At 36.4% G+C, this 23277-nt stretch overlaps 1 protein-coding gene across 2 annotated transcripts in view; it reads left to right on the plus strand.

Annotated features, from left to right (window-relative positions):
- The first annotated feature begins 470 nt into the window (after positions 1–470).
- The window catches only part of CWC22 (CWC22 spliceosome associated protein homolog), a 56117-nt gene continuing 33310 nt past the window's right edge, over positions 471–23277 (plus strand). The window contains exons 1-5 of one of the 2 annotated variants that reach the window (XM_045559847.1): positions 471–660; positions 14085–14222; positions 19227–19294; positions 20731–20841; positions 22500–22745. In XM_045559847.1, the coding sequence (XP_045415803.1) occupies positions 14196–14222; positions 19227–19294; positions 20731–20841; positions 22500–22745 (452 nt within the window). In that variant the 5' untranslated portion in view covers positions 471–660; positions 14085–14195. Of the gene's footprint in view, positions 661–11398; positions 11437–14084; positions 14223–19226; positions 19295–20730; positions 20842–22499; positions 22746–23277 lie in introns of those variants that run through there. The other variant, XM_045559848.1, reaches the window with a different exon arrangement.

A 23277-nucleotide genomic window follows, 5' to 3' on the forward strand; every position in this document is an offset into this window, starting at 1 on the left:
GACTAATTTTGGGGGGGGTATGCATTTGCATTTTATACTCAATAAGATTCATACAGCACCAGTATCTGGGGTCTTACACAATGCTTGATCCACAGGCATGGAATACAATATAACATAGCATTCACCCAGGACCCACTTCGTAACATGTCTGAAGATCTCTCTCTTTTTAAGATTTTCACTGAAAAGTGACAACTAAAGACTAATTTTTTTTCCAACTGCAGAGAAATAGTTTTACATTAAAGTAAATTCTGCTAAATACTAACAACTAGCAAGTTTCCAGTGAGCACCTGAATGTACTCGCTGACGCTTCTCTGTAAGAACTACAATTCCCATCGTACATCGCGGCGTTTCTCACTCTAAACTACAATTGCGCTTTCGTCATTTCCGTCCGCACCAGCGGTGAATGCTGGACTATGTAGCTCGTATCAACTTTTTTTTTTTTTTTTTTGTCGCCGTCTTGGTAAGGAGAGAGTGTGGCCTGATAGACTTATTTGAATCTGGCACTACGCTATAGTATTTAAAATAAATTAATAGGATAATGTATCAAAGCCGATTTAGCGTCAGCTATTTATGTATTTCATGCTCCGCCTTCTTACTGCCGGTGCCCGGGAAGGGGAAGTGACGTACATCCGGTGTAATGGCGGCGCGGTGGGGCTCCAGGTAATTATCGAATTTCGTGGACTCGCGGAAGATCCAGCTGGGGGTGGCGGATTGTCGAATTGGGTGGGAAGTGGAAGAGGCCCTGTAGTTGGTGCGGGCGCGCTAATACGGCTATGAACGGCACTGGGCTGCGCGTGGCTCTCCTTCCGCCACGCACGGGCCCGCGAGGTTGGTGTGTGAGAGCGGGTCGGGCCGGGGAGTCTCAGCCAGTGGGGTATGGGCGGCAATGAGCTCGCTCTCCGCCTGCGCGGATGGACCTGGCTGCCTAGGGCCGTTCCTGAGGCTGTCTTTTTGCAGTGTCTTTGTTTGCGAAGTCCTGCTCCAACACTGGTTCTCTCGCTGGCCTGTGCAGTGTGTTTCGGGTGCAGATTTCTAGAGTTTCTCAGGTCTATTGGGCTTGCAGAGGCCCGTTTCCTAGTGCCCGATTACCAGGGCTAGATGGATGGGATTAACTGTAGTTGATTAAAAGGTAGTGAAAGTACTGTCACTCTTACGCATTTTTCCGGTGTTACGTGCCTGTGACTGCTTTAAAATTTTACTAGTCGTTTCTTTTTTATTTGTTTGCCCAGTAAATACTGCTATCTCCAAGTAGTTAATCCTGGGGACACTTCGTCTCTTATTACGTGTCATCCTTTATCCTTCCTTAACTTCCTCCAATAAGATGATAACTCCCAAACTTCGGGTCTCCTCCAGTCTCCACCCCTCTATCGAGTTCCGGGTCCTACAGTACACTTACATATAACGGTAATATAATAGTTAATTTCACTGAGTCTAACTGCATTAACCACTTTATACCTATTTTCACTTAATCCTGACAATTCTTTGAGGTAAGTGGAGAACGGAGGATTTTGAGAAAGGCTATTCTTGATACAAGAATTAGGTTATTTAAAGTGTGTTAAGAGTTTCCTTTGCATTTTTAGGTGTACACAGACTAGAAATAGCAAATAAGCAAACTTGGTCTTCAAAAGATCAGTTAACTTGCCTTCTCTTGATCTGTATTTAGACTCCTCCTGTTTTAGGATTGCTTGTGAACACAGGAGTTAACATAAATTATCATCCCACGATGGAAAAGATAGATTTTGAACTGACATTAAAAGTGTGGTTTTGACCAGAAGCAGCATTGCTACAAGCGGTATCTGTAGGAGGAAGAAACCCACTTGTGTTGGTGCTGGGTGATGGACTAGTAATCCAAAGATTTCAGTTTTGGTTTAGCACTTATTAGGCCTGTCAACTGGGACAAGTTACCTAACGTCTCTAGTCTTAGCTTCCTCTCTGAAAAAAATGTAGATAATAATAATACCTACCTCAGTGGGTAGTTTTGATTATAGAGAAAAATAATACATATAAGGCACTGTGCACAATGCCTGGTATACAGTGTTAGTATATTATTGTTGTCACTACTGTGACACAGTTAATGTGTTCTCTCTGTGGCTCAATTCTTGTTCTTTGGTTCTGAATGTTGCCCTTCGGCTTTTAAGTGTCCATGTCACTTTTATGGAGTCTTTACCAACTCATTTGACTGGGGTTCTGAGAGTCTGTCTTGCTCATACTTTAGATCAGGAATCTTGATCTGATACCCTGGCCTTGTGGTTCCAAAAATGTAATCTTCAGAATCAGCAGCATCAATGTCTTGTTAGCAATGTAAATTATTGGGCTTCACCCCAGTTCTGTTGAGTTGGAAGCGTGGGAATAAGGGGCCATCAGTCTTTTTTTTTTTTTTAACCAAACTATCCAATTGATTTTCATGCCAGTTAGTTTGAGAAACACTGAGCTCTAGCTCATACCCTAGGGATATGCTATGTTTTACTTTCCTCCACCTCTCTCAGAATCAGATTTGCTGCCCTCCTTGCTCCGAAGCATTTGATCCATGGCCAGGCTTTCTTAGCTCTGTCAGCTTTCCCAGCTGCTGAATTTTTAGAGGTTAACTCTCTTCCCTGATGATTATACATTGCTGAGTGACCTACAGTAGCTTATAGCTGAGACCACTTGAAAGAGGACACAGTGGCACATTGTGTATTTGAAATACCCATGTCTTACCTTGAACAATATTTTTTTGTTTGTTACCCACTTAGAATGAATTTTGTAGTCTCTGGTACATCCCTAATTTGGTCATGGCTTGTTCATGGCTGGCCTAGAGCTAGAGAAAGAAGTGGTTATTCCTCTAATGACTTTGAGGGCTCCGTTTTTGAATTTCCCTACTTTTCTATTTAAGTCAGAATCCTAGCATGGGAAGGTGATGGAACAATAAGGCCTCAGGCATTATTTCAGCAAACTCGCAGACGTATACTTTTTCTCAGTATACACATTTCCCAAGTGGACATCGTAAAAGACATTTCAGTGCCTACAACAAAATGCAAATTTTCAAAGCATTTTCTTTAAAAATAGTTTATCAGGAGAGGAAGCATGGATTAAACGAAACCTTTGCTTTGTAACCACCTGAAAAGTTACCCTGTGAATCCTTCCTTGAATTAGTTTATTAGGACAGATATATTTCTAGACCTGGTGACAGGAGCCTCTGTAGTTGAATGTAGTGCTGTGTGTCTAGGGGCTACTTCCTAAATTTCTCTGTAGAGGCCGACAACACCTCCACATTTTCTTTAAATCAGACTATGGTTCACTAAATGGCTCTCTAATTAATCAGAAAGGCCACTTTCAAAGCTGTGCTGTGAGAGATTGTAGAATGTATTCAGCCAGTATACTTAATTAGCCAAGCTGAGAAACAGATTTGGGATGGAGGGGGAGTGATATGAATGTATGATCAAGGCATATGGCATACTCAGTAATTAGGCTTGTTTTTGTAATTTGACAGAACTGCACCTTTAGGGTCAGGTTTTCTTTTGTAGTGCCTGCAAAAGAACTGTTGCTTTGTTTTCCATGTTACTCAATGAGAAGTTTATTTAAGTTACTTTCCAGGTTAACATGGAGTGAAAACAAATAGGGGGATGGCACCTGAGAGTGCTATCTTGATGAAGTTGATGACAAATAGCTTGGTGATTACAAGAAGTAGGAGTTAATAGGTGGGACAAGGCTGCTGTTGTGTGCCTTAATAAGGAAGTTGGCAAAATGGCATTGTAGGGAGTTCTGTGTATGAAGAAATAGGAATAATCATCCAAATTTCACACTCTCTCCCTTTGATTTAATTTTAGAATTGGAACCTATTAAGTGGCAGGCACTGTCCTAGGTCCTAGATAGACCAGTGACCAAGAACCTCAATGATCCAGTGTACTCATACAAAGCCTTTCATACTTTAGCTTCATGAATCTCTCATGTTTCATCTTATTCATATTCAGTTTTCCATATATACCCTGTACTCAAACAGCTTGGAATCCACCTGGATTCTCCTATGTCACTGAGTCTTGACACATGCTTATCTCATTTCCTGAATCACCTTTTTCCCCTTTCCATATTTATAATTTGTATTTGTCCTTCAGGACTCAGATTCAAGACCCACTTCTTTCTGTATGCCCCAGACTCAGTTGTGCCTCCCCTTTTCCAGTAGTACTATGTTTATAATCCTGCTGCATCACTCAGGAGTGGGGAACCTGTGGCCTCAAGGCCACATGTGGCCCTCCAGAGCCCCAAGTGTGGCCCCTCAATTGCATCCAAACTTCACAAAACAAATCCGTTTATTAAAGGATTTGTTCTGTAAAATTTGGATTCAATCAAAAGGTTACACTCAAGGATTCTTGATGCCTTGTGTGCTGTTTAACTTATATATATCTCCCCACTCTACACAGGTACCGCTTAAAAGACCATGACCATACTTCTCTTTCTCTTAGCTTCATACTTCCTCATTTTCTCTGTAAGTGCCTTTCTTTCTTTTTTCTTCCCCCCCCCCTTTTTTTTTTTTTTTGCCCCAGGCTGGTCTCACACTCCTGGCCTCAAGCCGTCCTCCCGTCTCAGCCTCCTGAGTAGCTGGGGCTATAGGCACACACCACCATGTCCAGCTAATGAGTACTTTTCTGAGCCACTTAATATAAATATCAATTATGGCTCTACCTTCATGATTTTTTGGTCTTATTTTTCTGTACAAAATTTTTCATTTGTTGCAGCTTGCAGAAAGAGGGACTTTTCTGCACAAATATAAATTGTAACAAATGCAGGAAGCATTCAGTGGGTGATAAGAAGCACTAGAGCTATTTCTTTATCACAAGGCTTTTGCAAAGTGAAGTGAGGATTATGGTATAGGTTTGAAATTTAAGGTTTTATTTCATCTTTGTTATGAAAATGGGTATAAATTTAGCTTACTCACTAGACCAAGGAAAACCATAATGATACTATTTGTTCAATGAATGAGATGCTGGGGTTATTGAGGAAAGTTAAATCCTGTTGCCAGGCAGCTGAGCCATGAACCAAGGGATGTTATGGAGAAACTAAAACAAGAAGAGGTGGGCTTAGGAGGATATAAACACAAGTGATTGAAGGTATAGTAGTAGGAAGGATGTCCCTTAGGATCTGGTTTATTCAGTAGCAGAAGGATTGCTACTGAGGAACTTTTTTCTATTAGAGACTAATATACAGAGAAACATTGTTGGCATAATAGGCATAGAGCCAAAATTTGCATTTTAAAAACTTTAGAAAAGAACATTTGAAAAGTATGGAATAGTTTTAAAAGTAATGGAAAGAGGTTTTAATTTGAAAGCCTGGATTTTCCTGTGGGCAGCTTTGCAGATACTTAAAAGGATCCTTTTGCCCTGCATGAATGGAATACCATTTAGTAATATACATATGGAATTTTTAGAGGCAAGTTGGTAAAATTCTTGATAACCAGATCTTATTAGGTTAAAAACAATTTGCCTTCTTCTGAAATGAAACTAAGGTGGTCTCGTTATGGAATCTTCCCTAAATGGAGTCTTCCCTCAACCTCCTATATAATCACAGAAAGAATGGGGAGGAAATGGGCAGATTTGTTTCTCCTGTCTACTGAAGGGTAGAATCAATAGGATTTGGTGATTTACTGGGAGTGAGGAAAAGGAAATTGCCAGTTTGGAAGCTTAATAGGTCATATCTTAGAGGAAGAGCTGGTTTGAGATGGGGAGAAGGAAATGGTAAGTTCCAATTCAGATGTCCCTAGTTCAGAGTGCCTTTGGGACATCCACATAGAGGTTTCCTATAGCCAATTGGACATAAGGATTTGGAACTCTGTTGAGAAGATTAGGCTGGAGTGAAAAGTTGTTCTCACATGTCAGTTGAAGCTATGGGATGAGAGATGATCTTCCACAGAGAATATGGAGGAAGAAAAGATAAGGACTGTTCATTTGTTTAACAAATATGTATTGAGAGCCTCCAGCATTGGGAAGATAGCAATGAACAAAACAGACAAAAACCCATGAGCAAAGATAAACATCTAAGGGATAGTAAATGTTAAAGGGGTGGACAGAGGAAGAAAGGAAAAACCAATGAAGGTGGTGTCCCTGTAAGTTGAGAAGTGAGAACTTCAAGAAGAAGGGGATTAGCAGAACCAAACGCTAGAGCAATGTTAGATAAAAGAAGGAAGTTGCCTTGGATTTAGCAACAAGAAGTTCATTATGTAAGCTTGGTAAGTGCTGTGGAATACTGGAAAGGGAAAGCCAAATTATAGTGGGTAAGAGAAGTTAGTGGGAGGTTAAGAATTAGAGACATGAAGTGTGAACTTAACTATCAAACATCTCACCTAAGTTGGGAAAGAGAAAGAAAGTAGAACTAGAGAGGGGACAGGGTAAAGGGAATTTGCCCCATAAATGTCAGAATTTATTTTTAAATGAAACAGAAAAGAAGTTCAACATGTAGAGTTTTTCTTTAAAACAAACTCCAATGGATATGCTCACTTCAGCAGTACATAGACTAAAACTAACATGGAAATCAATACTGTAAATCAAGAGAAAGCTGATTGAAATGTTGAAACTAATAAAAATAGACAAACTCCTGCTCTCATACATTCTACATTCTGGTGAAAAGGAGCACATTAGGGGATCTTCCTATGTACCAAAAAAAAAAAATTAAAAAAACTTTAATAGTATATCCAAATGATCATATCACTCTTTAATTTCTTTGGTTGCTTAAATACAGACTAATATGGACTAACTTCATGATATGGGAAATGAATGGGGGATAATACCACCTCCCAGTTTATAATGAGTTGTTTACAGTGTAGATACTGGTATCACCAAGTTCATTAATTTTTTTTAACTCATCTGAGTTTTATTGTCTAAAGGTGTCCTAAAGTCTCAAATTTGGGCTGTCTCTTCTGTACAAAAGAGTTAGAGACCAGGCAAATGCTTTTATATTATGTTTATTCCTTATCACTTGCCTAAAAACAGAACAATATCCAGAACTATCCGTAGAACTTCTAGCCTTGGTCTTGAACTGCATCTCTTTAGTCATTTGGTTGGTTATGAGGCAGAGAGCATACCTGGTATATGCAATGACTAGGAAGCAAACAGCATCAAGTACGGGTCTGCACCTCTTTATTTGTAGTTCTTGGAGCCAGAAGTGTTTTGATATTCAAAATCTTTTAGATTTTAGAAAAGAAATACAGAACATATACTGTTTATTAAATAAAGCACCTTTTGGGGCCCAGGGCTACATCCTCTAATCAAACACACTCATATTTCCATGTGTCAAGAATCACATTAAATCTCAAGTTCTTACATGTCAAGTTTTGCTGCTAAATGAGTTGCCACAAGCTTAAGAAAAATCTTTGTATTTTTAGAGCTTTTCAGATTTCAGAATTGCAGGTAAAGGGTTGTCTACCTGTACCCAGTGACTTTTCCAGAAAGGGACAGGAGTGTTTTACCTTTTTATTATCTTGAAATTGTGAATCTATGCTGAAAGCAAATTACGAATCATTTTTTTCTTGTGTGATATATCATAGGACTAATTTTTCACTAATATGTACATATAAAAAGACAAGAAAAAAAGAAACAGTTTTCCAAACAAAAGGGTATTCGTTCAGTACAGATATGGAAAGTACATAGCAATCTTATATTATTAAAGAACTGTAGCAAATTTGTTAATCCTATTTGTTTTCCTGAGAAGGAAAATCATTATTTGGAAGGACAGGGGCTTGATTCCTTTTGCGGATTTTCCTGAGAATCCCATCACCACTACCACCCTCATTACATTTGTGCATTTAGAGTAAATTTAAGACAGCTTTTATTTTGAATATTATTTACTATTACTATTTTCCCCATTAGGCAAGTTTGTTTGTTTGGTTGTTTAAAAACCCTGTTTGAAATTCACCAAACCCACTGTTACTCTGTAGAATGTAAAGGAGCAAACTAAAGGGAATAAACTTTGTTGATTCCCCTTTTCTTTAGCAGTTTTATGATAGTGTCTTTCAGTGAGTTCCTTTAACTTGGATTGAGGACACCTAAAGGACAATGGTAGAAGTTGTTCTGCTACTGAAATAATCTAGAAAGCAGTGCATTTCAGCCATTAGTTGAGTATCTTCTCATCTTCTGAATTTTTGAGATAATTGTAAAATTGACAGTTTCATAGCTTCTAGTTAACAGTCTGGAGTACTTACAAATATTAAATATTTTGCTTGGTCATGCGTGCTAAAACTGAGAGAAAAATCGCCTTGATTTTTAAACTAGTGTTATATCTCTTATTGGAAAAGATCCTCCTTGCTCAGGAGAGCAAATATGGTTTTGCTGAGTTGCTTATTTGTGACAAGGGGAGAGAAATTTAATAATTCATCATAAAATCCACATAGTGATACTAAGAAGAGCAGAGAGAGCTATTAACTCTAGATGAATTGCTCTCATTGCAGGAATTTCCAATTATTCTAAGTATCAAGCATGCACATGTTGAACTCTTAGAATTTCCCTCAGGCATATTCTGTATAAATCTGGACAATGATAGTACGTTATGCATTTTTTTGTTAGAACTGCAGTAGCAGTCTACTTTACAATATTGTCAATTTCACACTTACATTTTGAGACACGGAAATGTAACAGATTGTACTTGATTGCCAGAAATAATTTGTTGATGAAGTTTGAAGGGGATTATTTGCTGATGAAGGATGAGAGGGGAAAGATGATGCTGATCAAAAAGAAACTCATTAAATTTAAATAAGGTAATTTGATATAAGATGTATAAAAAATTGCTTTTTTAAAAGTGTGTAGGTAGGTAGGTTGGGAAGAGAAACCGGTTTAAGGCCCCAAAGGAATAGTAAAGGAAAATTCTAAATCTTGTGCAATAGAGTCAAGTGATTTTTTTTTTTTTTTTTTGGCTCATGTTATACCTGGTCACAGTGAATTCTAGGGATGCTAATTAAATAAAGGAATCCTTAAAATTATTATGAATAGTTGAAAAGAAGCAGTGCTTCATTATATTAACATCACAATCTTTGCTATCTAGAACTTTAAAGGAGTGGATCAGTTTAGGAAAGGACAATTTTATAGACAATAGACACTGTGCCTGTTTACATTTTATAATTCTCAATTTGACTTCAATTTATTAATTTTGACATTCTCATTGGGGTGCAATATTAGATGGTTTGGCGTCAGATAAACCTGGCTTTGAATTTCAGCTCTACCATTTACTAGCTGTAATTTACTTGGACAGATTGCTTCAACTCTCTGTACCTCAGTTCTCCCATTGAAAAACAAGGCTAAAAAAATCACCAAAGCAGGATCATTGTAAGGATTGAATAAGATTGTATAAATGAATATAAATTGTGCCTATAATTTCTCCGGTTTAAAAAGTACTGACACAGTTATTCTTTTACATATATCTGTAACCTTCTTGCCGGTGAATTATTAAGGATTAATACATTTGGAATTTATATGTTCCTTTCCAGTTGATTTGTGACTAAATTCATCACTGTATAGTAGGTAGGCTGTGGGGTCTGTATATTCTACTTAAGTGGCTCATAGTTTAAGAACAATTGAGAACCAATGTTTGTCCTTCTAGATATGGAAAGCTGAGGAGAATTAGGGAAGAGCTGGATATTGGGATTACCCTGGGAATGCTTTCATAAAACTAGTGTGCCCAAGTTGTCTTCTTCCCTTTCCCACCCATCTTCTGATTTAGTAAGTCAGGTGAGCCCCAACATATAATATGTACAAGTAATTCTAGTGTCATGCACATTTTCATAATGCAGATTGATTTTAACATAGTGCCTTAATGAACCAGTTGTACACTATTAAGTAATGATCTGAAACTGACATGTAGGGGAAAAAAGCCCAACCAGTCACTAAGATGATGGATACCATCTTTCCCCTTTCATCCTTGCTTCAGTGGCTTAGTGTTTTGCTTATGGTTTATGGATTTGCTTCGTACACCTAGAATGTAAGCGTCATGTGGGCTGGAAATTTTGTTAGAGTTGTTAATTACTGTCTACCCAATGCCTAGAAAGATGCCAGGCAAATAATAGAAGTACAGTAAATATTATTTGTTGTTGAATAATACTGGATGATAAGGATGTTAGGAATGATATGATGATTGTGCTGGTAGAGGTAGAAAAAAATACCATTACCTTTGAGCAAAAGCAGGTTAAGTAAAGTTTTGAGTTTTATCACTGTATTCCTTTATAGCCATAGAAACAAGACCTTTGAACAGAGTCATGCAATTTGTATATGACACCAAGTCATCTTGTTAAGGCAAGTGGGGCCTAAATCCAGCTGAGATAAGGGTTCTTCCTTGCAGGGACCTCACCCGAGGTGAGAGAGGGGTAGCTTCTGTTTTAAATAATTTATCTATAGGTTTTTAAGCTGTATTTTTAAAAATTTATTGTTAGCCATTTCTCTAGGGAACACTATTTGTATCTTTAACTTTTCTTGGGCTACTTAGAGTTGATACTGCATCACCTCACAGAAGACGTAGAAACCTTGCATAGTGTACCGTATTAGTCCCCCATTCTATGTACTGATACATAATCCGTCTGCGTACATTGTAACACCGTCAAGACATTATATATTTTGTTTTAAAGTACTGTGTATTTTAGATAAAAGAAAAAGTAGTCTTTTCTATTTCCTGAGAAAGTTATTTTCAGTAATCTTCATTTCTTTCTGAAAAACTGAGTTTCCATATAGTATCATTTCCCTTTAGCCTGAAGAAGTTATTTTAGCATTTCTTGTAGTGCAGGTCTGCTGGTGATAAATTTTGTTGTTTCTCTTAGTTGTTTTTGTTTGTGTTTAATCAGTCAATGTCTTTATTTTGTCTTCATTCTTTAAATATTGTTTTTGTGGTGGGGAGGATCGGATGGGTATATACATACATAACGAGTGCGATGCGCACCGTCTAGGGGATGGACATGCCTGAAGCTCTGATGGGGGGGGGCAAGGGCAATATACATAACCTAAACTTTTGTACCCCCATAATATGCTGAAATTAAAAAAAAAGTCTAGGTTAACATTATTTTTCAGCACTTTAAAAATTATTCTACTGTCTTTCGATCTCTTTTAGTTTCTGATGAGAAGTCACCAGTAATTTGAATTGTTATTTCCCTGTAGGTAATGTGTTTTTTTCTCTTGCTGCTCTCAGAATTTTCTCCTTATCTTTGGTTTTCAGCAGTTTGACTATTGAACATGTCTATGACTATATGTGTAGGCGTGGTTTTCTTTATATTTATCCTGCCTGATGTTCTCTGAGCTTCTCGAATCTGTAAATTTATGTCTTTTACCAAATTTGGGGAAAACTTGACTATTTCTATCTTTTTTTTCTTGGACTTTAATTATAGATATATTGATCCTTTTAATAATGTCCCACATGATCCCGATACTGTTCAAATTTTTGTCTCTCTGTTTTTTAGATTGAATAATTCTGGTGAGTTATCCAGTGGATCTTCTGGTGAGTTATCCAGTGGATCTTTCATTTCATGTGTTTTCAGTACTAGAAATTTCTGTTTGCTTCCGTTTTATTGTTTCTCTTTGCTGATATTTCTTAGGCATATTTTCCTTTGCATCTTTCCATATGCTTTAAAAACCTTATATGCTAATTCCAGTATCTGGGTCATCTCAGCATTGGTTCCCTTTGCTTGTCTTTTCCCTTAAGATTGGGCCACATTTTTTTGATGAGTTATTTTTAATTGTATCCTAGATATTGTTACTTTATGTTATAGAGACTTTGTATTCTCTTATACTCATCTGAGAAGTGGTGACTTTTAGGCGGTTAACTTGACTGGACTTAAATTGCAAACTCTAGTCTCTTGAGTAGTAGTTGAAATCTTAGTTCAGTTCTTTTATCTTTTAGTAGGAATCCGTCCTGTACATGGTGTTTGTTCAGAGGTAGTTGGAGATTTGGGGGGAGTTTATACCCAGACGTGGGGATCCCCTTCACTGGCTCCCTCCCCTCCTAGATTTCCTCTCACTTTCCAGCAGCTGTAGTTGCTCGGAACTCTGTCCTCTTGTTCTTCAAATGAGAATGACTGCAGCTTTTCTGTCAAAGTTTAGCCACCCCTGCTTGGTACAAACTGCAGCTTGCCCTCAGGCTAAAGCAATATTAAAGGGGATAACTCACAGCATGTTACTTTCTCCCAGAGCCTCAGGTGGTTGTTGTGTGTTTTGTTAAGAGTTTATGGTTGTTATCTGTGAAAGGATTGGGTCCTATAGGAACTTCTTAGCCATTTCGGAAATGGAAGTTCAGGTACCCTTTTTAAATATTTGCACAGAGTTGCCACATAGGCTACCCAGTGGACCTGGAAACCAAAACACTTTTATTATTTAAATTCTTACAGAAAAATAGTACAGTTGTTGTATGTCTAAAACTTTCTAGTCTCTAACCTCTCTTTACCTATTGCAACAATTATTTCACTTTTGATAACACAAGTTTTATTAAGGTTGTAACTCCTGCCTTATATCAGAATAGACGATTTAAGGTAGGGGGACACGCCTCTTCTCTCCCTATTACTACCACCACTAAGTCTGATTTTATGAAGTGTTTTACGTAACTTATTCTGGGATTTTCTTCTTTGTTAATTAGAAACATAACATCTTTATGTTATGTTAGTATAGTATCCAGTAGGAAAAGTTACTCTGAAACTGAGTTCAAACAATGTCATTGTTGTGGGCATAGTAAAGTCCTAGATAGACTGGTCTGTTATGGCTGTTAGGGTTTAGGATCAGAGTAGCTCTTTAAAAAGGAAAAAAGAAAAAAAAAAAAGTTTTGGGACAACTTACCAGCCCAGAACAAGGCTGAGCTTTGCAAACAACTGTAATAGTAACTAATTGAAGAAAGAGGCTGCTCATGGGCTCATTGTGTGAAGTTAGGCACATTAGTTTATTTAACTGTTAGCTGCACATGCGTAAGCTGTGGAGTGCTTTACATTTCAATTATATTTCATAAATTCATAAGTTTATAAAGAATTTTGTTTATTGCTGTTACTAACCTTGATACCATGCTATAACCATTGTAGTGTAAACTTTCCTTCACTTAGTGATTTGTGTACATCCACATCTGATTAAATGGTAGCAGGTTACATCACTTCATAATGTCAAGTTATTTGTATATGTGGTCTAATGAAAAGAATACCTGAGTGTTCTTAGGCTAGATTTCCAGTTATAGTTCTGACTGGTATTATAACTTAGGACATTGAAATGACTTATTGACTTTCAGTGTTCTCATCTTTAAAAAGAAGGAATTGGGTCAAATAATCTGTAATACCCTTTCTAGCACCCAAATAAAATTTTTTTCCTACTTGTATTCAGTTATTTTGGTACTGAACACAGCTCTTTCTCTGTATTCTCCATGTCTTTTAATTCTTTCATTTTCTTCTATTTCATTTCATTTTTGTGATTTCATTACTTTATACCACATGCTTGAATGGCAATTCTATGTGAACATATCTATCAACTCAGCATTTTGCCAGAATTACTGAAATTTACTTAACAGAAGAATGTTCAAAGACATTTTAGCATTTAACATCAATGGCTCAGTTTAGTTTGAGCCAAATACTTAATTCTCATATGTGCATACATCTTAACCTTTTTGCCTTTAATAGATCAGATATATTTCTGTGTGGAGTATATTTGTTTCTGAATGATCATTATTACAAGAACATTGGATATTTCATTCTTAGTTTGCATAGAAGCATTGGATATTTTATACTCAATTTTTATAGAATTTCTCTTCTATAGTTTTCTCAGTTACATTTTTATAATATCACAATACTGTTTTATGATGTAGGTATAGGTCTCCCTCACTGAGGATGTTTTCAGTAAACTTAATTTGTTTTTAAATTAACTTTTGTTCCTCTCAGTCATTAGAATAAAACCTTCTATTTGCTCTCTTGTTCATGGACTTTTTCTACTAGTATGTATTAGATATACATCGCAATGTGGACCTATTTAAGGATTTTTTAAATGTTTAATTATTGATTATATCTGTGCTTATTGATTAAGAAAAATAAGGTGGTCAAATATTTGTTATATGGAAAGAATATATTATTATTTCACACACTTTATCAGTGTTAACAAAGCTTTCTTTGGTATATTTTGTAGGTGATGTTTGCAGACAGAAAAAGTAAACTGTCAAGGAATTCAGACCATTGAGTATTTGTTATTTGGACCAATTTGAGGAATCTTTGATTTATTTGTCAACTGCAACAGAAAATGAAAAGTAGTGTGGCACAGATAAAAGTAAGTGCTTGAAACTTACCATAGAGGATGTAAACATACAGTTAATTATTTATCCTTTAAACAAAAATGCATTTATAGAATTAGGACATTAGAACCAGGCAGTAGAATGGCATCGTGCATACAACTCACTTACACAATTTCAAATGTAGATACCTGGCCAGATGGGAGTAATAGTGGGCAAGAAGCCAATTGAGAGAATATACGGGGGATGTATGTGTGTGTGTACACATTTGCATGTACAATATCAGTGCCTGCACAAATCATGTGAGTGACCACATGTAAAAGAAAAATAAACAACATACAGTGTGGGGAGATTCCTGCATGTCTGTTTAACGATGTGAGTCTCTTGTTGCATATCTCATATGCATAAATGGGCTCTTTATTCTGTGCTGTACTTTAGACAGTACACATTCATTTATTCAACAAATACATATTGAATTCTAACTCTGTTACAGTGACTGTTCTAAGAACTTTGAACAAAATAGAAATCTTTGTTCTCATAGAGTTTACATTCTAGTAGGGGAGTACAGATAATAAATCATAAACTTGATAAATAAGTTATATAGAGTGCTTTGTACTATGAAGAAAAGAAATAGGATAGGATGAGGAGGACAGTAGCACTGAGGGAGAGCGTGGGGCCCATTGAAAAGGTAACCATTTGAACAGAGACTTGAAGGAGACAAGAGACTTAACCATGCAGATATCTGGCGGAAGAGTGTGCCAGGCAAAGGGAAAAGCAAATATAAAGGCAGAGAGTCTAGAGTGGTTGGAACAGGTTATGAGAAGCAGAAAGTTGTAGGATGTGAGGGCAGAGAAGTAACAGGGACCAGTAATTCCATCTGCTTTCAAAACTGTTTTGCCTGTGAGTAGACTGGGAAGGAGAGCAAACCATTCAGCTTCCTTTTCTTTTCAACTGCACGGACTTACAACCCAGCACCACTTCCTGGGCCTTGCAGTCAGTAAAGGGGAAGGTATATTTTTATTTGCTTATACATATAGGCACACCTCCATTCCTCTCCTCCACCAGGGCTGTACCCTTAAACTTCCTTCTTTAGAGAGAACCAGTAGACTACGAGCTCCTTGGCAGTAGGCACTAGGTACAAGGCCTGGTGTGTTAAGTGCTGTTAAACAGAACTGATAGACTTGTAGACAAAGGCATCCTCTGTTGACATCTTCTCCAACCTCTGTCAAGTGTGAGACAGTCTCCAGGCTCCCTGCTAGGGTAGATCCCCAGCCTTTGCTTGTGCACCTCCATTCGTAAGGGGCTCACTGTCTCCTAAGCTAGCTCCATCTGGAGTAGATACCCTCGTATTTTGTTCTGAAATTTACCTCTTTGGAATTTGTACTCATTGGTCTGTTGTTACTTAAACAGTTACTTTATTGAGGGCCCTATAGGTGCAGACTCTGTGTTAAGAGCCAGGGACAAAAAGAGAAAGGAGTTCTTGTGCAGAATTGGATCTTGACTGAGCCGAGTTAGATGAGAGCACTCAGGTCTTTAGACTGATGCCTTTTATACTGAGAAAGAAGTGTTTAGTCTTTCTCAGAATCCTCTTCTGTTTCTCTAGGCTTCCCTGTTGCAGTCCTGATGGATCCTCTGTGGGATCTCACCCCAGCCCAGGAGTAGGTGACTTTAGTCAACATGCTCTTCACAGTTACTTGCTTGGCCCTCCTGGCCAGTTCTGTTTAGTCTGCCTCTTCCTCTCCTTTCTGTTAGCTACAGCACATCCACTATCTGTGTTGGGGCCCACTCTTACTTGAGGGGAAGCTCAGATCTTCCCTTAGTGTTCTGAGGACTCATCTGTTAGATTCATAAAGCTTCAGCAGAGGAACCCTGTTTTTCCCTTGAATCTTACTGCAGCTTCTTTAGCTAGCTAGAAGCAAGCTCCCTACCTCTTCCAGCCCTCCTCTCCTTTCCTCTTGAAGACTTCTTCTCTGAGCCTAGTGGATCCTCAAAGCCACTGGACTCAGGCTTCCTGTTCCTCTTGTCTCCTAATACTGTTCTCTATGTTGTTAGAGACTACAATTGACTGCACGGTATCACGATATTTGTTTTGCTTAGTGAACAATTTAGAACTTTTTTAAAGGTAATTTTTACCGTATGTTATTTTGAACTATTGTACTGACTTATAATCTAAACTCTATGATAAGGGAAATCTAGCTTCTTAATACTTGGACCATACCCCCAAATGACTTTTAACTTATTCATCCACCAAAGCCGAAGTCAAGTCCCCCTTCACTGTCATCCCTCAGTACTCTGTGCCACTATGATTGTTCCCTACTCAAGATTTCCTGTTAGCACTTACTGTGTGTGCCAGTCATTTGTTACTTGATCATATTTACGAAATCCTTCTGATTCACGACTTCAATATTTTTGGTTTCTCCCTCTTGCTCACAACAGATGTTGTGGAGATGTGTTAAAAATCATTAGCACAGAATTGAGGTCTTCTCCCTAATGTAATCAAAATAATTGCCTTGCCTTGTAAAAGAAAAAGTAGGTAGTGCAGTTTTATTGTTCTGTCTCCTCTCCTCTCCTCTCCTCTCCTCTCCTCTCCTCTCCCCCCCCTCCTTTCCCTGCCCCCCTTCCTCTTATCTTCCTTTCCCCACAACACGCTCCACCTCCAGAACATATACTCTGTTATGTTTAATTGTGGAAATCTTGATAACTATCTCTCTCCTACAAGAGCAAAAGCTCCTTGAGGGTCTTTCATATCTTTTGTATGCTTCAGAATGTCTACACAGGAAGGACTATGTGTTATAATAAATGATCAATATAAATACTATGTTTTATGTTACCATTTAAGTTAATGAATCTTGTGCTCTATATGGCTTATGATATTGATGTGAAGCTTTATGGAAACCTATATCATGCATATTTAATAATCCTACTTAGCTGAGGCAGGAGAATCGCTTGAGCCCAGGAGTTTGAGGTTGCAGTGAGCCATGATGAAGCCACCGCACTCTAGCTGGTGAGACTCTGCCTCAAAAAAAAAAAAAAAAGAATACTGATTTTTGTCTCCTAAATCTTTAAATCCCTGTGTCAGAAAGGTTGACTGTATTGACAGGTGATTTTTGAATTTACTGTCTCCCTGGAATCTCTCTAACTGATTTTTTTTCTACAAGCAATATTTTTTGCTGAGTGTAGTTTTGATCAAAATATGTGTAACACAAGATTGGAAGGCAACATGCAGACTCATACACTATTGGCAGGACATTGGCTTAAGGGTAATTTGGCAATAGCTATCATATTTAAAAAATACATATTCTTTAATACACAATTCCATTTCTATATTATATTATAGGCATATTTATTCACTTAAAAGCAAACGAACTGACACTTTTAAAGAGCTTTTACAAGTAAAGGTATTAAAGACTGAAAACAACCTAAATGTCCAGTAGTAGGGGATTGGTTAATTAGAACAGAATGATTTATATGTGCTGATGTGGAATGATAAGATACATATAAATATATATATAAATTGAATCAATTAGGGTACAGCTGCTATGTATGATGTGATTCTATTTATGTACAAAAAGAAAAAGAAATTTTGCATATGCCTGGCATACTTCTAAAAAACTACGTATAGAAGAGTCTTCAACAATGATTGTTCCTGCAGAGGACTGCTGATTGGGAGAAGGAAACTGAACTTTTCTTGTGTGCCCTTTTATATTTTACCACATACCATGCTTTAAGTGGTGGGACTGGAAAAAAACAGGATTTTAAGATGGTTGGATTTAATGTAAAATAACAGCCAGACCGTGGCTACTTTAAATTATAAATTTTGATTACATACTATTCACCTACATAGATTAGTTAGTGCATACTATTTGAAAAATTTCAATAGTTAAAGAGAGTGTTTGGCAATTTACTTGTGATAATGTTAGACTCAAACTTCTGTTAATTAGACAGTCATAAAATCAGAGGAAGTTGGATCTTATTTACATTTCTACTCAGAATAGTTTTCTATTTTAAAATGCGTCTTTTTCTCATTAAGGAGGCAAGCATGTAAATTTGCAGAACAAGTTACTCGTTTGATTTATTTTTTCTTAGATTTCCAAATTAAGGTACTTTAACAAACACTGTTTTTTCTTTCCAGTAAGGTTAATTAAAATTATTTTAATTCTTAAAGGCTTGTCAGTATTAATGTTGACCATTTATATAAAAAAATTCTACCTGTATACAAAGATAAGTATTTTGGTATATTCAGTGTATTTAGATTTTTAAATTAAGATGTGTTCTCAAACTGGATGGTTCATATATCTGTCTCATGTTACATGTCTCATCAGTCTCATGTTACATGAAGTTACTTATTTGTATGTTGGTTGTTTTTCAAAGGATTTGCCATATTTGTATCTTAAAAATCATGTTTTTCAATTTCCTAGAGCCTAACATAGTATTGTACAAATCAGACACTCAAATAATGTTTGTTGAAAATAAAAATGAATTTTTGTAAATATGTTAGAGTCAGTTTCTTCTAGCTATTTGTTTTATCCATATTTAGTAACCTGTACTAAAGTTGTGGTTTTCATAAGCCAAAGGAGATATAGGTAAGTGCAGTATTATAAGACTTGAGCATAACCATAAAAATGACCTTTTGCTAGAAAACCTCTGGCCTTGGTCTTATTTTTCACCTGGAGGAGGCCATTACAAAAACACTGTTCTATAAATTTATAACTTTTTACGTAGAAATAAAATAATGAAGTAAGTGTCATCAAATATTTGAGAATTATTTTCTTCTACCTTGAATCTTTTTGGCTAAAAATTCAAGCATAAATCTGTAGCAAAAACAGATATCTGCCACAGACAGGCCCATCTAGGTTGGCCTGAAAATTCTGTTTTGTTTTATACTGTTTAGGTAACATGAATTATTCCTATGATTAAAAAACATTTTGATACAATTTTTTAAAGTATTAATACATCAATTTTCTGAGACATATATTCATTGTCTATTGTTTTTAATATAAATAATTTTTGAAATGTTCCCTCCCACTTTTTTCGCTTTAAAGCATTCTTCTGGTCATGACAGAAGGGAAAACTATAATTCGTATCAGAGGACCTCCTCTCCAGAAGACAGGTAAATAATTTGATATGTTCTGAATGCAATTTAGATTTTTTATAGTAAGTTTATATAATAATTTAGCTCTTTGTTTCTAATTTAGGGTGGACAACTTCTTTTGAATGGTTTTATAACCAGTATTATTTGAGAGGGCTACAGGAGGAATCATTATTGAATGACCATTTTAGGAATTTCTCATAAACAATTCTAGATTTTACATAATTTTTAGGTGAAAGAATAATTTTGATATCTGGAATACTAATAGAATGAAAGTTTATAAAATGGAAAACTGAGTTGAAATTACATTATTTTGAAGTACTTCTTTTGCTGTTATTGCTATCGATTAAATTTACATAGCTCTTTAGAGTTTCCGAAATATTTTTGTATAGATTGTATTATCTTATGTGAAGATCAACGATCCCAAAATGTTACCGTTAATGTGTGTTATGCATTTATATTAGGACTACAGTTATTTCACTTTGGACCATTAAAAGACCATTAAAAATATGGTCTATTAAAAATAATGACTATAAAAATAATTTTTTATGACTATCAAAAGTACTTTATGAAGGGAGAAGCATCCTCTAAACTTTCTTTCGGTTATCTGATCTCTTCATCATTCCCTGTTTACTTTCTTCTTATTCCACTCTGCTAAATATCTCTAAGAACCTTTGTTTTATGGATGTCAAGTTAATTGCCCTGGTTTGTGACTACTTACTACCTACTTACTTTCACCAATTATCTACTCTCTACGTTAAATATATATATATATATATATATATATATATATGTATATCTTTTTCTCTACGCACACAGACACATACACAGGTATATGTGTGTGTCTATAACTTAATTGTAGATGTGTATATAAAATATGGATTATGTCACTGTGTATTTATTATATGTATATTTATTTAACTTTTCTTAGGGCTCCCTGATTTTAAGATTCAAATAACAGATCTGGTGTTGTCTATCCTTGTTTGCTAGTAATTTGCATCTATTCTCACTGCTATCCAGTAATGCATTTTCAGGAATAACAGCTGATGAATATAGTTTTATGGAGTGGAGTTAAACTGGTCTTAAGAGGCCGACTGATGACATTGGTCTCTCATTAGTTCAGTGTTTTGGTAAATGAGCTAAGCAAAAGGAGTTATTTACAGGATAGCCTTTTTCCTGCCAGCTATATATGATATCCAGATATTCTCCTATTAAGGACAGTGTGAATCAGTATGAACAAGTTTGGTGAATTCTAGGAGTAGTTTTGCTGTATACAAGCTGAAAGCTTTTATAATCCTGACTGAATAAATGAGTGCTAGCAAGAGGAGATGCTTGTTAAAAACAAGATGTTGTTCAGTCATAGAGTAGCTCTAGCATTACCAATATATGACTTTCCTAAGTATTTATAGCATAGCTGTTTCAATGTAAAACTTTGGTTTTCTTATTTTATATGTTAGATATACAGAACAAGAAAGATCTCCACGGGATAGAGATTATTTTGATTATAGCAGGTCAGACTATGAGCATTCAAGAAGAGGACATTCTCATGATGGTAGCATGGAGTCACGGTTAGTATTGTGAATTTTAACTATAGATGTTAAAGCTGGGATTTGAACTCAGTTCTAACTACAAAGCCCGTGTTTTTTCCACAATCCCTGACTGTACTACTTTAGCATAACTGTACCTGTTTGGTCTAGTGTATGAACGTAAGTCTCATGTAATCCACGTGGTCGCACTATGAAGTAAGCAGGCTAGGTATTATGTAGGCTATAAAGGCTAACAGTCCAAAAATGTTTCTATTCAGACTCTAAGAATATTTTATAACTTTTGCACTTGAACACAAACAATAATTGTAAGGATATGATTTTATCAGCCAGCTAGCTGTCATATTTGCTGTTTCTCAGAAGAATCATAACCAATGTCAGTAAATCCCTGCTGTAGCTGTTGTCTTGGAACATGCTATATTTACAATAAGAAGCAACTCAATTGAAAATCAGTGCAGAGAATTGAGAGCACCTGCCTTTGTGACTACTTGGGGCTTATATTTTAAACCCCTTTTTTTCCCCCTCTGTTCACTCTGTCTTAGTTTATACAGACTGTCTGTCCTCCTTGGCTGTCGCTTGAGTATCTTATACCTTAGTTTCAAAACTGTTCCTCTGTAGCTACCTGGGAAGGTTATTGCTTTTCTCCCTCCATGTAGGTTGTATCATTATGAAAACAGGCCATCTCAAACATACCCTTTAGGTTTAGCTAAAATCTATTCCACAGTTTCCTAGTGATGCAGTAACGATGTGAAACTCTTGTTTACTGTATTCATATAACTCATGGTTACACAAAGCATGAACAGAATGATCTCAGTTTCCAAGGCAGTATATGTAAAAAGCAGCTAAGTAGGCAAACTTTTCTCTGGGGAAAGGCAGCAAAAAGCAAGGACTCATTCCTGTTAGTTCCTGTTGGTTTCAAAGAATGATTATTTTAAAAAGTGTTAGCTTAAGAAAGGATAATCACCTAAGTTAATAGGAAATAGTTATTACGGCTAGAAAAAAAATTTTTTTTTCACATTGTTGCAAATAACCAGGAGGTTTCTGATATTCTGAGATTTCTAATAAAAATACCAGTTCTATCAAGAAACAGTTTCAAATATTATATTCTTTATTATAGTCTTATACGTAAAATTGTCACTGTTAAGAGATAAACTCTAGTTTCTCCTTTATACAATTTATCATATATACCACAGGCCAACTTGTCTTCTTAAAACACTATTTTAATGTCATTGTCCCACTCAGGAACTTTTATGATTCCCCATCATCTCTAGTATAAAAACCTTAAAGTCTGTTGCTTGTCTTTTAAAATTTCACAGTCTGACTCAAACTCATCTTTCCAAATACTGTCATACATGATTCTTTGTTTCTTGATTGTTGTACTCCCTCTGGTCTTAACACCCCTGCTTAGTTTTCCAGTAGTTAATTCCCTTTTCTGTTGGTTGCACAGTGCCACCCTTCCTCTCTCTGCCCTTCCCCTCCTTCCCCTCCTCTAAATCCTATCAAGCCTTCAAGGCCTAATCTAAGTTACATTTTCTCTGTGAAGCACTTCCTTACCATTCTAAACCACTTTTCCTAGTCTGAATTTGTGGGGCCACTTATGTTCTCACTCATTTGGTGTGTAGTTCGTTGTCAGAATGGATTTTATATTGTCTTTTCTCCTTTAAAAAAAATTAATATTACAGAAGTAGGGACCGAGAAAAACGCAGAGAAAGAGAAAGAGATGCAGATCGGAAAAGGTCCCGGAAATCTCCATCTCCTGGGAGAAGAAGCCCAGAATCATCAGTAACCCAGAGTTCCTCTGCTCAGGATGAACCTACTGCAAAGAAGAAGAAAGATGAGCTGGATCCTCTCCTTACTCGCACTGGTGGAGCATATATTCCCCCTGCAAAGCTCAGGATGATGCAAGAACAGATTACAGATAAAAACAGGCATGTTGACATTACTAAATATACGTTGAAAAACAACTCGACTATGGTCTAATTAACCTTCGCTGTTGAGAATTTACATTAGTCCATAATGATAGAGACCTCAAGTTGGAGACCTCTTTCCTCTATTCCATAAGCTCCTTTGGAGTGTTGTGTACTACTTACCCTGACATTAGCTCATTATCCTTTTTTTTTTTTTGCATGAATGAATTAAAATGTTTGAGGGAAAGATTACTTACCCTTTTTTTTAGTATTTTCAAACTATTGCTCCTTACATTGTCTCATGCATAAATGTGCATTGATAGTGTCAATTTTTTATAGATAAGCAAGAGTACTATTCATGTTTTTAGGTTTAAAATGGCTCTTTTCAGTTGTATTAAACCAGGAGTCAGCAAACTTTTTCTATAAAAGGCCAGATAGTAAATATTTTAGGCTGTGAGTCATTCCGTCTCTATTGCTGCTACTCAACTTCACCATTGCAACATGAAAATTGTCATAGGTAATGTGTAAACAAATGTGTGTGACTGTGTTCCAG

This window comes from Lemur catta, chromosome 8 (genome assembly GCF_020740605.2).
Source record: "Lemur catta isolate mLemCat1 chromosome 8, mLemCat1.pri, whole genome shotgun sequence".
In the NCBI taxonomy this organism is placed as follows: Eukaryota; Metazoa; Chordata; class Mammalia; order Primates; family Lemuridae; genus Lemur; species Lemur catta.